The sequence below is a fragment of the Cydia fagiglandana genome, chromosome Z (genome assembly GCF_963556715.1).
Source record: "Cydia fagiglandana chromosome Z, ilCydFagi1.1, whole genome shotgun sequence".
Taxonomy (NCBI): domain Eukaryota; kingdom Metazoa; phylum Arthropoda; class Insecta; order Lepidoptera; family Tortricidae; genus Cydia; species Cydia fagiglandana.
The window spans coordinates 22,883,187-22,900,870 of record NC_085959.1 but is presented as its reverse complement, the minus strand read 5'-3'; the positions used below and the strand labels follow the sequence as shown (position 1 = coordinate 22,900,870).

General features: G+C 35.7%; 1 protein-coding gene across 6 annotated transcripts in view; it reads right to left on the bottom strand.

Moving 5' to 3' along the window:
• The window catches only part of LOC134679012 (hepatic leukemia factor), a 132,046-nt gene that overhangs the window by 48,493 nt on the left and 65,869 nt on the right, over positions 1–17,684 (bottom strand). For 3 of the 6 annotated variants that reach the window (XM_063537807.1, XM_063537808.1, XM_063537809.1), the window contains exon 2: positions 4,902–4,940. The exons of 2 other annotated variants lie outside the window; for them this stretch is intronic. In XM_063537807.1, the coding sequence (XP_063393877.1) occupies positions 4,902–4,940 (39 nt within the window). Of the gene's footprint in view, positions 1–4,901; positions 4,941–8,360; positions 8,495–17,684 lie in introns of those variants that run through there. One more of the 6 variants, XM_063537812.1, reaches the window with a different exon arrangement.

Below are 17,684 nucleotides of genomic sequence, written 5' to 3'. Positions count from 1 at the left end.
TTTAATGCCTTTCATTATGTAGCAGTCACATAAACTACTATTATAACTATGTATATAATTATATATTGGAGATCTCGGAAACTGCTGTAACGAATTTGATAGAATTTGCTATATGGGGGTTTTCGGGGGTGATAAATCGATCTAGCTAGGTCTTTTCTCTGGGAAAACGCGCATTTTTGAGTTTTTATATGTTTTCCGAGCAAGGCTCGGTCTCCCAGATATTTATATTTAAGTGATATAAAGTTAGAATGTAACTGTGAGATCCTCGTATTTCAACCCGTACAAGATTAGAACCTTTTTTATGTAATGTCATTGAGTTTTTCTTTATTGATTTAAATGCCATCTAAATGAGTGGCCATCTAAACCTTACGGTCACGTGATCGCCTTACGCTGTCTCGAGTTTATCATTTTTTCCCCACCTCAAAAAGTGCCCAGCGCCGCTAAAGAAGTTTTCACTTCAAAAACTACTTAGAGTGAGACCAAGACAAGTCTGCAACGATTTTGATAGCACACGCAGTGCAAGTGTTATTTTATACTTCATCATTTCATAAGGCTGCCGCTTATTTCAGGTTTGGCCCTACTCGCGCCTTACGGTAACTCCATGTTTAACACGTTTTAATATTACGTTTTAATGAAAAAATTCATACAGAAACCAGGCTATATTTCAGAGGGTACTTAAACTCCAAAAAAACCTTAAAAGGTTAAAGTTGGCTCGGTAGAAAAAATCACAAAACATATCTAATTTTCACCTCAGCAGCTCGAACAAGGGTACTTTGCTTCTTGAAAACAGTGAGCAAAATGCGATTCTGCTCTCTGAGTGAGACAAAATGACATTCAAACCTTTATAGTCAAATGTCATTTCAACATGCGGGGTCTAATACAAGTTCGAAATACTTGGGTTCTATTATCTCTGTCCCTTTCACACAGTTAGCAATAAGAAACAGACAAAAAAGTTAAAACGACATTCAACGGTAAGTATATTGATGGTCACTGAGTCAAGTAACTACGATCTTTACCTCGCCATTAAAACAAATGAATTTTATAGCAATCTTTTTTAGTAAACCTCTTCAAATAATATGTATATCCATCCACATGCTTCTACGAGTATTAAAGTTTATTTGTACATAAGGCATTGTCATTTTAGTTTAATTATAATTAATAAAGTTTTATTTTAATATTTCTTTCTAATGTGTATCTATATTATTATAATATCTACACTTGACATAAGTGACGTTAAAATGGCTCACCCCTGCCGAGCTATTAATAACATGTATAATATTTCGGGAGCTCGGAAACGGCTTTAATGGTTTTGATGAAATTTGCTATATGGAGGTTTACGGGGGCGAAAAATCGATCTAACTAGTACTTATCTCTGGGAAAACGCGCATTTTTGAGTTTTTATATGTTTTCCGAGCAAAGCTCGGTCTCCTAGATTTTTTTTTATATAATATAAAATTGCTAGTTATATAGCCGAGGGATATGACCAACAAAATTTTAATCAGAAGTATACTTTCAGAGTTATTGAGGTAAAAAGTTAAAACCCACGCGATTGTCAAATCTTCCATCGCAAGTTTCGCGTGGCGCACCATATTTTATATTCCTTTCCAATTTCTTGATTTATATTGATTAAAATACATAAAGCATAAACCGGGAAAGCCTACTCTGCTCGCGCCGCCGCCGCACAGCCTCGTAGCGCACGTTGCTTCGCGCGTTTCATGAAACTTTCCGCACCCCCACCCACACGTCTTAGCTCGCTTATTAGAATTATTTATAAAGAATTAAAGTACCTAAATCAAAAAAGTTTGCTATTTAGGTTCTAGCGGAAAATTTATACCTACGTACTTAATTGAATAAGCAATGAACAATTTTAAAAATAAACACTGAAAGAGCCAAGAGAGGTCGCGTTTCGCAACCGATTTAACTTTAGAGGCTTGAATACAATGAAAATGTTTGTTTGAAAGAGGCGTCTTTGATACAATTTTCTCGGCTATAAAAACTTAACCTGTCGTATAACGCATAGAAATGAATTCGGTGCCATGAATAAATAACCAGTTTACCAAACAACATTTTCATGAGTTTTGTGATCGCCGAGATAAATTAAGGTATGCCGCCAAAATGTACAATGCGTCATCTTAATTGCAGAGTCATGGGGGTTCGCGAGGCCTACAAAGGTACAGCTCACATAACCACTTAGGCCCACTTGCACCATCCCACTAACCCGGGGTTAAGAAGTTAAACCGTTAACTCAGTGTCAAATTGTACTGGTAAACATGGTAACTCCAGATTTAACCGGTTAATCCCGAGTTAGTAGAATGGTGCAAGTGGACCTTAACTAGTAGATAAATAGGTTCAATCTAGATATTACTTATATAAGCATTTTGTTTCTCAAAATATTACATTCCTAATAACAAGATTATCTTGAAAGGATAAACTTTTTATATAAACATTTATATTATTCAACTTTATTTTTCACGATAAACAATGATATTAAATTGCATGAATCACGTAATGCGAGGGTTGGTTCGAAATTTGTTAGCTACTCTGCTCTTGCGAATTGAATGTCTAAATAATACTTTTAAGGAGCTTTCAGTACTTTTCTAAGGTTATTTTTTTATGTTTTTAATTCAGTTAATTGTGACAAGAATTGCAGTACAAAACAAAACAACTTCCAGTAAAAAAAATATATAAGTACAGTGGAACCTGGATAATTGCAATCTCAAGGGACCGGCCAGTTTTTGTCAATTAACCAGGTTTTTCATTTAAGCAGATCGTGTCAATTAACGAGGTTCAAAAAATCGTTGAGTCAATTATAGAGGTTTTCATTAATAGAGGTTGCGTTCTGACAAATTTCTTTTATGGAGGTGCAAATAACCATTTAAAGTAGATTTACACGCTTACGTTCTGGGTTTCTGGTCTATATATTGCTTCTGTCTATACTTGCACTTTCACACTACATTAATTACCACTTTATTTTCTTATCATTTGGGTTTAAAAAAACCCTTAAGAGAGTTTTATTAGAATGTAAAAAGCATACTTTGTTTTTTATTGATCAAAACTGTTTCACCTACTACAGGCTGTGATAGATACCCAATAAATAAATTAAATTCTGGATGGAGATACAATAAATAAAATGATCATTGCTAGTAAAATATTTTTTCTGCTGTCTACACCTACATTATTTCAATTACAGAGGTAATAAGAAAGATTCGTTTCAATAATAGAGGTAAAAACAAGAGCATAAATAACGGATTTTTTAGCACAGTGTCAATTATAGAGGTCTTACGTTGCGATGTGGTCAATTACAGAGGCAAAATTACGAAAAGCACTAAAATCTAAATTGCAATTATAGAGGTTCCAAAATTTCAATTATAGAGGCCTTTCGGTCTCAAGGGACCGGGACCGGACTTTTGGTTGCAATTATTGAGGTTTTCCATTTATCCAGGTGCCAATTAACCAGGTTTCACTGTACCTACCTAACAAAAAAGTATACGAAACATAAACAATATACAACACAGTGGCTTAAATAATATTCAAATAGCATGAGTAGAACCGGAACAGCCAACAACTTTTGGACAGAGCCTCTTATTTTATCCATTCGTCCCAATAAATAGATTAGTGTGATAATGGGAAACAAGTTCTCCATTACTATCAACGACGGTTGAAATCGTACCCAATGAGTGCCAAACTGTCAAGTTCTGTAAATATGATCAACAAAACCTGACACCTCATGACTGGACTTGACAAAAATTTGCCGTCATGAGTCTTGTGGTCAGTCATGACTGTCATGAGGAATTCCGTTTCAGGACCACTCACACATTGAGATATACATTGTGACGATATGTCGTCACATATCGTGTATATGTACAGGGTGGAAAAAAAATATGGACCCTGGACGGAAAGTGCCTTAAAACCTTAAGTTAGCTCATGTTACGTAAAGGAAACATTATTTTATTTTTATAAAAAAACCTAACTATTCAAAGAATTTTTCTCTCTTTCTTCAATTTCGCTTGTCTAAAAATAATAATAAATATTATTCGATTTTATGGTTACTTTGCCCGATAGGTGAGTGTAAGACCTAACGTTTCTTGGGGAAATTTTATCATTAACACTAACTAAGAAATAAAATAGCGTATGTCTGTTTTTTGATTCCTGGGAGTGACCTTGTACCTATTTGTCATGAGATCAGCCGTAAACTCGGTAGGTAAATTGAAACAAATAAAATTATTATGTTAAGAATTCTTCTTCTTCAAGAAAGAACAGAAATAAAAAAGGGCAGGAAGAAGGGGGAAGAAGGAAAAATATTCCCCATTGAAAAACATTTGCGAAACATTTTTCAGGTAACGTTTAAATTTCTTCGTACAGTCGCCATCAGATACATCGGAGCAGCTAAGATGCTCACAAATATCTGTACACGCCTCTATTGTCAGGGTGTTAGAGTGCGTGTTCAGATATTGTGAATACCCCGGCCGCTCCGATATATCTGATGGCGACTGTACGTACAGAATAGGGCAAATGGAATTCTACTCTTCATTATTAATAAATATAATGACGGTGAGGGCTATAAGAGTGTAAAAAGGTCTAATTAAGCCATTGTCAACATATGTTCAAACTGGCTTTTTACCGGCGGAACTATTACGCTTACAAGGATGTTTACAAGATATATAAAGCTGTACTAGCATGCGTATAAATAAGGACGGTTTCGGTTAGCCGTTAGGAATGATGTTTTTAAACGGTTTATGTACTAAGTTACAATCATAACCATAAAAGAATCTTAGCCTGTGATATAATTATGTATATAGTACTTTCATTGGCATTGCATGAAAATAGCTTCTTATTAGTTAGCATCTCATATTAAAATTAGCTATAATTAATTAAATTCTTGGTGTAAAACAATCACTGACCGTATTTTTTGTTGAAACTCGCTCCGTGACTCAGAAAATCTGTAAAGAATAATAATTCCTGAATAAATAAAAAATAAAATAAAATAAACATACTGTCGGTATGCCTTTTTGTTTTAAGTTGTACACTACAGATTATTTTTATTTATTATAAAAAGTTCATGCTTTTTTTACTCACGATCACGAGCGGAACTCTTTCGATACTAACAGGAGAAAAAAGTGTCCCAAGATTTTTATTTCCATTCCGTTACCATTTTTCATAGACTGTAAGACAGTAACGAATCGACAGGAACGAAAAAGTATGGATATTATGGGTCACTTTTTTCTCCTATTAGGATCGAAAAAGTTATATATACGTAGGTAGTGTAGGGTACAACTTTAAATAAAATAGGCCACTTAGGTATATATAAAAAAAAAAAATTTCTAACACTAACTTGGCTGACTATTAAATCATAAAGACACGGGGATAGATTAGTACGTAGTACCGGTGTTAGCAGAATCGCTACAGTATTTTCATACTACGAGTAAGTATTAATATCAGGGTGTGGTTAACCTTGAAGACTCCGGGTTGGATTTGGATTTACTATAAAATTGGCTGTAGGTAGGTATACAACTAATAGATTTGCTCTTGGGAACTACAAAGCTTATTTTAGAGACAAGACATTTAGCAAGATGGGACATTTTGTGTACGGGATACATTTGGAGGTAGGACATTTTGCAAAAGGAACAGAACTGACAGAAGAAAATTTTGCCATTGTCCCATGTGCCATAAAATATCAAATAAGGACAAATTAAAATTGAATTCTGTAACCGCACAATCGACATTGTTGAAGATGAGATGTTGCGATGACATAGAAATGAAAGCGAAATGTATAAAGTATAAACTAGTTAGCTCTCTAGAGATTTATAAATTATGCATACCTAATATTATAATTGACTAAATAAAACAATAGTATATCAATATTAAGTTGATAGTTTTTCGAAAAAAAGTAGGTACTTAAATCTTAAAAAAAGTAAATCATCTTCTGTAAGGAAAAAAATAACCTGGGTACCTAAGTTGATTCCCTAGTACAGTCAACAACAGAGCTATGAATACAGGCAAAGTGTAAAAAATAGGTATACAGTACTTTATAGCCTGTACGTTAAGGTCGTGTATACATATTTTTGTCACTTTGCCTGTATTCATAGCTCTGTTGTTGACTGTACAAGTATCAAGCGAAATCCTTAGTTCTTATTTCTTAGGTCAATATATATTTTCGCATAAAAGAAAACCACGAAACAGTTATTTTTCAAAAACGGCATAAGTGAAGGAAATATGCAACTGTGGATCCAAAACCCTCACATCATCTTTACGTATAATATTTCAATTTGCTGTACCTTACGTTATTTCCTTCATTATTTTCAACTATCCCACACCCCACACCTCGTGATTTTTTTCAATGGGGATGTCACCCATCCAAGTACTGACTACGCCCGATGTTGCTTAACTTCGGTGATCGGACGAGAACCGGTGTTTTCAACGTGGTATGGAGAATAGTCGAGTGTACCTTAGTAAACTACTAATGACAATACCCTAATTAAAAGAACATTGACGATCAGATAGTCACGATCCCCCGCAGCGTGTGTTAGCAAGTGAAGTTTATATGTATAGTCAATTTCAATAGTGTCAACGACAAGAGAAGTTATCAAATAAACAATATACCTACGAGTAGTAGGTATCATTAGGTAGGTTATTGGCAAAATAAAACAATAGTATGTTTATAAATATTACGTTAGATTATCGAAAAAAAGTAAATGGTAGGTATACTTTTTCTGTAATTCTCCGTAAAGTATTTCCTTCACTTATGCCGTTTTTGAAAAATAATTGTTTCTTGGTGTTCTTTTGTGCGAAAATAAACCAAGTTTATTTGGAAACTGATCAAGAGCCCAATTGACCTAAGAAATAAGAACTAAGGATTTCAACTATCATACTCGTTAGTACGAGTATGACAGAAAATCATTTACATTTTTTAAGATTTACCTACTTTTTTTTCGAAAAACTATTATCTTAATATTGATATACTATTGTTTTATTTAGCCAATTATAATATTAGGTATGCATAATTTATAAATCTCTAGAGAGCTAACTAGGTTATACATTTCGCTTTCATTTCTAAGTCATCGCAACATTTCATCTTCAACAATGTTGATTGTGCGGTTACAGAATTCGATTTTAATTTGTCCTTATTTGATATTTTATGGCACATGGGCCAATGGCTAAATTTCCTTCTATCAGTTCTGTTCCTATTGCAAAATGTCCTACGTCCAAATGTATCCTGTACGTAAAATGTCCCATCTTGCTGCATTCGATCCATCTGCATCATCCAAAATCGCATCACATTCTTGTAGAAAGAATAAAATGAAATTACGAATACCTTACCAATGTTTAAAAGTGTAAAAAATTTTGGCCCCCCTCCCCTGTACAACAAGATAGCCCCAAGAAAATTTGTTTAGTAATCATCATCATCATCATCTGCATCTGCATCGTCTATTGGCTGTCACTGCATATATGTATTTTATTTAATTATATTAATAGGTAAATTATACATATTTATTTCAATATATAATGTATATATATTTACTGTCTCGGACGATCGATGTTCGAAATGACACGGATACTCGTATGTCACAGTTTTCAATTGTTTTGTTGAGTTAAGTGTAAAGTCTCATTCCTTGGAACTTGCTATTTGCTAACTATGTAAACAAACCGCCATGTATTAAAAGTGTCAAAAATGATGAATTTACTAGGGACTTTTGTTTACATAGTTAGCAAGTGCCATAGAATGACACTTTAACGCCCGTGTTACAACAACGACAGGATATAAGTAGATACCTATGCAACATTTAATTACTCTTTAATTTTTTAAGGGTTTTGTACCCAAAAGGTAAAAACGGGACCCTATTACTAAGACTCCGCTTACCGTCTGTCCGTCCGTCCGTCTGTCTGTCTGTGACCAGGCTGTATCTCATGAACCGTGATTGCTAGGCAGGTGAAATTTTCACAGATGATGAATTTCGATTGCTCCTATAAAAACAAAAACTTACAAAAACATTATATACCTAATACATATTTAATTGAACAAACGTGATTTTTTTGCTTTCTTTTGCGTAATTTTTATTAACTATGCTATTTAGTGTTCTTAAGTTAACGGAATTTAATAAAAACACAAAAAAAAAATATTTTTTAGCTTATTGGGTTTATTCATGACAGGTTTCTTCTGCACATCATATTTTTAAATTTTGATTAAAGCTTTGCTTGTGCCTATAGCGCCATCTATAAGTTATTCGTAAAAACGCTACGTCAATGCAAAGCGCAAATTACGTTCATGGACGTCGTAGCTGTACATAACGACTTACCGCTAGATGGCGTTATTAGCGAGATGACTGAAAAAGTAAAAACTATATTGCTCCTTATTGACTTACCATTCCGACTCATGGCAACTCAAATTGAATTATCAGATATAAATTTAAAACAAAACAAAACACCAACTATGAGAAAAACATGAAAACATTTAGTTAAGCTAAGTTTAGAAACTAAAACTTTAATAATAATAAACTGAGGGCCGGTCACATGTGCTCACTGTGATCACAGTGTAGTTTCCTGCTATTGGATGAATGATGTCCGGTCGGTAAAGCAGAACGGTATTCCATTGGGCAAGCATTTCGATGCAGCAAAACAGAGCCAGCGGGAGCACGTGATAAGCTAGATAGACGCAGAATATTGCGAGACTACACATAGATGGCTCTGTAGGCTGTTTACTACAAGTCTGACATGATATTACATGTGAGTGACATAATTATGATAATAGTGGATAAGTCAGGCAGTAACAACTGGTACAGCACACTATTCAGTCGTGTAACTACGATTTGAGGCATTTATTATTTTTGTTAGGTAGGTATTATTGTTTTTATTTATTTCATAATATATTCAATCGATAACGTATAATAATATAAAGCTTTCGCATTGAAAGGTGAGCTAAAAGTGACTTAGGTGAAAAATGCTGAAAAAGGGACCAATGCCACTCGATAGAATAACGAAGTAACGAAGCTACAATATGCCTACCGTTAGTGTACTCTAAACATTACTAAGTCACGATGGTGGACAACTCCGTCAAGCCAAAAAAAATATTAGGCCACCAGCGTAAGTAGGTAAGTATATTTTTATATTAGACTTGTCAGACTTTTTTTATAAGAAAAATCTTAATTACATGCTATAGGTACTTACGTAGGTAGGTACTCTAAAAGAAAAATGAACCAGCGGGAAATGTGAACTTGTGTTTACCAAGCGACATATTTTTGACAGTTTTAATGCCTAAAGTGCTGTTATGGGGAGGATAGTAGGTATCTACTTTACATCATGCTTAGGTAAGTATAAGATGTTATGAATAGGTACAGACCTACCTACAGGAAAAAAAGTGAAGTAGGTAAAATGTTTATTAAATGGGTTGTTTTGATGTTTCTGCATGGTTAGAGCCAGGCCTAAGATATCGCACATAAAGGTAGGTAATTAAATTTCAGGGACCATGTATTATTGCCGTCCGATTTTACTCTACTGACTTACAAATGGATTTAGGGTTGGGGCCGCAATTCGGAAGCGGGCAAGGAATGGTGTGGGGGCACAGGGGGCGATTGGCCCACAAAAGTAGAGACTGCGATAAAAGCACATCGGGCGAATAGAAGGACGCAGACGTGCCGGAATGCTGTCCGGTGTCTATGAATATTTTTCATATTCACCAACAATTTGCCATTAGTAAGAACTGTTCAGCCTCTTCAGCTCGAAAGTTTTCGATCATTTCTGGAAGAATTATAACTAAACTATATAAGAGAAAAGAATTTTTGGAGATGAAATTTGAACTCGTGAGAAGTTACTGAGATAGATCAATGTAGAAAAAATGCATAAGCAGGTTTTAGGGAAAAAAGAGAGATACTTTACACAACGTTGGCAGCGTTTTGGAAAAATGTATTTATTGAGTAGGTACCTAATTAATAAATTATGTTAGTTACCAAATACCATGACGATGCATTATCATCGACCAAAGTTATTTTATCTAATCTAAACCAATCACTTTAAAAAGATATACCACCGACATTATCTAAAAATACATTAATCGAGATACAAAATGTAGGTAAGGAGTAAAAAGCTGATAAGAAACCTCTTATAATTAAGTATGTACCCAATAAGTCCCCTTATACCGCGTTTTTTTTCTGGTTAAAAACTAGTTTGGTTTTAGATATTTTTTGTGATCTATTCGGCCGCAGGTTTCTAAAAAAAGCATTACGCGTGTAATGCGTAGGTAGGTACTTAGGTAGGTACCGACACGATGCGCACCTACAAGTACCTACATCGGAAAGTAGTGACTGAATCGAGGCATCGTGATTGATCATGGTGCCGTCGGTAGAGGCTTATGGTAACATTCCATTTCAAACCGCAGCTGCACTACCGGTACTGAACGCGTCGCAGTTATTGTCAATTTCCATAGTAAAATGAGCAGTAAGAAATGGACTGTCACTTTTTCATCGCTAGTCAGTAAAATATTTTTCTCAAACATGCAATGAAATATTGATGTTATGTTCCTTATAATAGGCTGCGAAGTATGACGTTTCAGGTTCGGCTAGGACAAGAGGTATTTAATGGAATTTCATACAAATCTTGCAGGCCTAGGCCGGCAAAGTCCTCTTTTTTAATTTCCATTTCACAGATATTTGTGACACAGCATCGTGGCATTCAGCCATTAAAAAAAACTAGAGGCAGTATTTGCTTTATGGTTCGTAATGCTATAAAATATTCGCTATATTTTTCGCCTTCGCCTATAAAAAAAAAAACAAAAACAATGTTTGCTACAATTTGCAGTTTTATTTGTATAAAATCAACATGAACTTAATAAATAATACATTATTAACCAAATTCTGTCATTTTAAATTATAAATTTAACTACACAAATAAATACATTTAAAATATTTCATCTAAACGTTAGCGGTAAAAAGGTCTACTCAAACACGTGTAGTTATTTTTTTAAATTGTTATGGAGGCAAAGTTGAAAAATTTTCATTCTGTATTTCTGTTTTATTGGATTTGTGGTGCGTTGTTGATTGTTTTTACTTTAATATGAGTCCCGACAAAATAATGAAATTAATTTTAATTGTAATCGTAGGAGTTGGAATTGGCAGCGTAACCAGATTTGATTTTAAATAACTTGCTGCCTCTGCCGCCAAGTCAAAGACGAAGTATCTATATGGTTGCTTATGGCAATTTTATTATTTTAGAATCTAAGAAAAATGGCTTACAGTTTATTAGAAACAGTTTTGTGGCATATTTTAAAGAAATGAAAGTAACTACAAAATCGTGAACACTGTGGAAATTATACTTATTTTCTCCATGCATAAAGCAACGATGTATGTGAAACATGATATCAACATGAAAGACTACGAAAACTTATGTGACGAAAACGACAGTCAGACGGATACAAGGCGAAAAAATCAAAGATATGAAAATATACGGGTAGTAAAAATACACGACTCGTGTAAAACATACGCGTGATAAAGATATAGGTACGTGTTAGTTATATTTTGGGTGTAGTTTACTTTTAGTTTTTTCTATAAATAAAACTTGGGTTTCGTGGATTTTTTATTTTATTTATTTCATTGCATGTTTGAGAAAAGCACTATACATACCTCGGCGGGAAATGGGGTTGCCCGCGCTCAGACCTATCCGGCCTCGCTTCGCTCGGCCGTCTATATGTCTTCGGCCGGCAACCCCTTTTGCCCCGGCCTCTGTAGTAATGTACTAATTTAGTGGTAATCGACTAACTAACGTAATCATTATCAGTACAATATCGATAGTTTGTTAGATATCAATTATAATAAAATATCGATGGATTTATCCTAATACCGTCGATACAATGATCCAGCGCCGCACTACCATGTTTCGGATCTAAAGTTCTACGCACCACTGTGCGCTGCGCTAAAGAGGGAATGTCATTAATAACTGCAGCTACAGGGAGGTACGTACACCTAGTTATTATAATAATTTATCTGGCATGGGAAAGCGAGTACCTATACAAAGATCGCATTACAGTCAGAGTGGTGCCTGGTGGCCCATAATTTACCGACCTCCGATATCGTGGCGCCAAAACCGCTATGATGTATGTGTACCGAGCGAGCGGGAGTATACGTTACATAGCTACATCACATCTCATTGTGCTTTTAAAGCTTCCATTCAGGGTATCAATCCGTAGTGCAGTGCACTCTCACCTCCGTGATACGCATTCCGTTAGTTCATAATATGTGCGAGTATATGTAGAAATACTGTCAGCCGGCTTTATGGCCGATGTTTTTTCTCTTAAATGACATACGTTTATGCAACGTGCATGGTAATGACTTCCGACTCTCCTGAGGTCCAAGTGTAGTAGGAGATTGCTTATAGGTATTCTTTATTTTAGGCGAACTTGTTCCTGAAGCACTTGCCTTTTTATTGATAATTATAATTAAATATATTAGGTAAACTAGACTGCCTTATAAATAATGTTCATGTAGGTATAGTACTTCCCAGTAAGATTTGGTTAAATTCTCAATGCAAAATGGTAAACTACTGGCCACATAGTGCAATTACCATAAGACCGCACACTGTGAAGGCATGTGCCAGCTGATGAGCAATATGTTATGTATTTGTTGCGAACAATAGTGCACCCGAGTCAACGATAAAGGCTCTGTTAGGTATGCGACACTGACACCCAGCACCCAGTCCCCGTCATGTCAAGTGATATGCTTTGTACCTATAGGTACAGGGCGTGGCCGTACTTCACGTCGTGTAGGTAATGTAAAATAAAGAAACAATTTTTTGTGATATTTTACTTTTTTGTAAATGGTTGAAATAGTTGAATACATCATGCTACCGTTTTAAGTATTTTCCAGGAATATTGTAAAATGTGCATTATTTTCTATGCAACTGAACCCTATAGCTAAGAACTCGACGCATTGAACAGATTATTCAAATTGAACTTGAATTCGATTCGAATTAAATTGATTATTTGATCTATCATGAAAAGTCTGTATAGTAAAAAAATAAGATCTGCGATTGGATCTGGTATATGTGACAGTTTTTGCGCTGTCAACGTGAAAATATCTTCCCTCCTTGAGGCGACCTAGATATTGCTCAGGTACCTATGGTTTTTCATTTCCCTTTTATTCTTCTGTCAGCGTCTCATCGCGCATATTTCGTATCGGCGCCCTTCCCGGCCCCGAGGCTCAGGCGCGCCTAACATAAATATTACTTTTTCAGTCGCACCTAACCAGGTCAAAATCAAGAACCGTATTTGGTATGCCTGAGCATTTAATAAATAATTTAACTTATAAATTATCAAGACATCATCATTTTGTAAATTATCAATTATCAAAACATATGAAATTTGGTTCATTTGTTAAGACCTTAAGGTTAACTAGAACCCAAAATTTCATGAATATAGCTCAACCGGTTATTAAGATACAAACATGACAAACATCTTAAAATCGGTATTTTTCTCACTGACTGACTACTAACCTAACATCTAAAACCTAACCCACTTCCAGATGGCCTAGCAAGTTGGAATTTGTCATCTAGCAGGGTAATTAGGTATGTGTTTACGAACCTAAGATAAAGAAACAGTGTTTTTTATTTTTCGATTTGTAATATTTCCCAAAAAAAATTTTTTTTTAATACAATCTCGAATCAACTAACTAGCCACTACTGCATTGAATACGAAGATATCTCGAGAATATATTATTAACCGAATATGTATTTAGAGAAAACGGTATGTGTAAGTATGCGTTAAAAAGTACCTCAATAACGCAGCAATCAATACAATATAAATACGTAGCTAGGTATCGTCCCTAGCTAAAGTTGGCATGTAGACACCTTATTATTGATAAGGATTCGCAAGTGAACTTAGAAAATTTCACACACGAGCAGGAAATTTGTAAAATCAGTTCGTTCTAATCAGATAAAGTTACCGATTTGTATCGTATATGCCCACATACTTACACGCCAAAATGATGCCTAGCGTTATCGATGAACATTCTGCATGTTGTCACTTGAGAATCGTTTGGATTGTTATCTATCCAATACTCAAACCTTGGCGTGGCGCCGACAATAAATCACGTCCATTAAGTTTACGGTATATTTAGTACAAAAGTAAATTATAATAGTTATTTACGATACAAGTGCGAAAAGTAGGAAATCCGCAACGAGTGGCGATAAATTGAATCATTTTACAGTACATATGGTGCTACTTTACCGTCCTAGGGCAGGATTAAGGACACGTTACAAATTACGTGCCTAGATGTCAAAAATTTAAAGGGTCATATGGACTGTAGTGTAAATACACGTGCGAAAAGGTAATTTGCAACTCGTGTCGATTTAAAACACTCCCTTCGATCGCGTTCCAATTAATCGCCATTCGTTGTAAATTTCCTACTATACCTACGCACTTATATCGTAGTGTTTATACATGTGATAAAACTTACATATTCCCCAATTAATTGGGCATTTAGGTAGGTACATTCGTTACCTATCTAATTACTGTGAAACCTACACTCAACCCTGATAGGCGGGCTTCACACCTACATCTACTTATAACTCGACCTATAAATATTATACAGTTAACCCTTTAAAATAACGATTATTTTCCGCGTTGGAGTTCGCATACCAAATTTTCCCTTAAGGTTTAATAAGCACAATTTTTTTTTATATAGCCTATATTGTGTCCCACTGCTGGGCAAAGTCCTCCTCTGTCTTTCGCCACTCATCACGGCTTTGTGCATGCTCCCGTACGTACGAGTATGTCAAATAATTAAATATTCAAATGGCTGTAGAATAAATTGTCCCATAAATATTCTGGTCTCAACAACTATTATCTACAAGCTATAATATACTCTGAAAATATGACAAGAAGGTCGGTTTTGAAGTGGTGGCAATCGCAGAGTTATCTTATTTAGGTATATTATTGTAACTTATTTGACCCACTGAATCTATCCATTGCGTTTCAGTAAAGATCATGAGTATCATGACCTACATTAAATCGTCTTATCTTGCGATTTCTTCTTCCTCTATACTGTACCGAATGGAAACGATTATTAACTTACTATCATCTCCTCGTATATACTGCGTGTGTTTGTAATATAACAGCAAACTTATACGAGGCGTAGATAGTGCTTTGAATCTATTATGAAAATAAATTACTCTTTACCACCGGTGCATAATTAATCCTTGCAATTGGTATATTTGAGTGGCAATGTATTCGTACATCGTGTTCACGATCACTTGTGATATATAGCAGAGTTGCGATGTTGCGTCAGTAATTGCGACGTGAGTTAAAACAAATTAGAGTCTGTACGGAAAGAGAAGAGTCATGGAATGTATTAAGTATTCGGCCTCATTCATTCCACGACTCTTCTCTTTCCGAACTGTCTACATCATAATGATGTACATAAAAGTTGTATTCTTAATTATTTTTTGGGTTAATTAGTTAATAATATTAAACAAAGTTAAAAATTAATAAACAACACTAATTCCTATACGAGACGAGAAAAAGTAACCACAAACAAAAGGAATTAATTAAACTAATATTTTAAGTGCTACCTAAATGCCACGAGTTACCGATGTGTACGTAATGATACATTTAACATTATTTAGTCGTACTGTACTATAAAACCTATGAGGTCATTGGGGCCTAAACTAACTAGGTACCTAAGTTTATTATAGAGCTAGTTCAGCCTACATACGCAGGTGCGAGATTTATACAGAGTGTTAAAATTTTCATATAAATCGTTTCGTGAATCGACTATCTAAGGAGAGGATACCCGTTCTTCAGATTGCCGTTCTAAAGAACTAACGATGGCGACCGGTAGACCTCATGACTATACATTACAAATTAAGGTTTACGTGTGGATGATGGTACATTATCTTACTTATTCCTTACTTAGAAAATTAAACGGTAGCAAGTGTTTGCGTCTCTGTTGGATGGGGAGGGGCCAATCTGGGCGCGATGGGGTGCAGGGGATGATGCCGCAGCCTGAGCGACGCCGGCGCGGCGGCCGCGCGAGACGCTTCGACGCCGCACTGCCGAACTCACAGCAGGCTAGTAATTACCTGAACACGATCTCACTAAACAAAATTAAACTATAAATAAAAAAAAGAAAAACTGACTTTAAATAAATGGAAACTATATATCGTTCTCGAACCACCGGACCTCTGTCGCACCGATGGCAAAAGGCCGGAAGGGTTAACCTTGGTGCCATGGCAGAAGGGGAAGTGCCTATTTAGGGACGCCAGGTGCGTAAGCACTTTCGTCGCCTCACACCTCAGCCGGACGGTGCAGACACCCTGCGCTGTGGCAAAGGCGGCAGCGTAGGGAGAGGGCAAAATATCCTTTCCGTGAGGCAAATTATAGTTTAGTACCCCTCGCCTTCAAGACAACGGGGTGGGGGTCTGACTCTGATTCCATTGCGTTTATTAGGGAGGTGGAACATAAGATTAGGGCCTCTGATGCTCGCGCGGGTTTGCACTTAGTGAAAAGGTTGGCCATCGCGCCATCGCTATCCAACGTGGTAACGCGGCAAGTGATGGGCACCTTTGCACCCGGTACAGCTTACGAAGATCTTTTTTAAATTTTGTGTTTATTTACTTCAAGAAGGATAAAATAAAATATTATTCCGCTATAGCAACTGAAGCTTGAGGCACGAAGGACGTAGGGTAGTTTTTTTATAAATCATCATCATCATATCATTCCACGCAGACGAAGTTGCGGGCAGAAGCTCAATTGGTCCTCGGTCCTTTGAGTATAATTACAGTAATCTGTTTGGGTTTGGAGAAATAATCTAGTAACAAACAGACAGAGTTACTTTCGCATTTATAATATTAGTAGGGATTGATTGCCATCCCGGCGTGACACGACAGTTGTGCTCATAAAATCATTCTGAAAGATAACATAAGTCAGTTGGTATATTTACAATATTTAATATTAACCTCTTCAATAAAAATCATCTGCATTTTCAAATAGGTCTGTGCGGAAAGAGAAGTGTCGTGGTATGGGGCCCAATACACTCCACGACTCTTCTCTTTCCGAATAGACTACTGAATACTACTGAAAAAACCCACCATTTCAGTTTCATATTTGGCATAGTCGAGTTCCAAAACAGGGTCGTGTCGCTAAGTAAGCGGAAGGAGCTATCGATCGCGGTGAACTTTCGACCCATGACAGGGAGTTCTATTCCTACTCTCAAAGGAGGTAAAGTTAACATTAAATATCAACTTTTTCTTACCAAATATATTTATAAGAGCTAAGATGTTAATGTCTATCTATTGTTGACCCAGTTAAGGTACAATATAGACAAGGGCCGAATATGAAGTTTTCCAAATACGAATATTCATTTTCACCACACCAGCTCGAAAAGACTTTGCACTTCAAAAACTGATAGCAAAGTTGCATTTTATCCACATGTGAGGCAAAGTAAACAAATGCAAATTTTGAGTTGTTTTCTTATGTTTGCAGGTAGAATTGACTTTTAAATGATGACTTTGGATAATAAATATTTAATAACATTCATTTGGATTTGATTTGGTTTGATTTTGTTTGATATTTTACATTTAGGTAATATTTTCTTTGGGTTGGTGTGGTGAAATATTTTGTGTTTCACTCGGGGGCAAATTTTGTTTAACCCTCGTGCTTTGAAAACCTCGCAACGCTCATGATTCCATTTTCGAACCACTCGCTA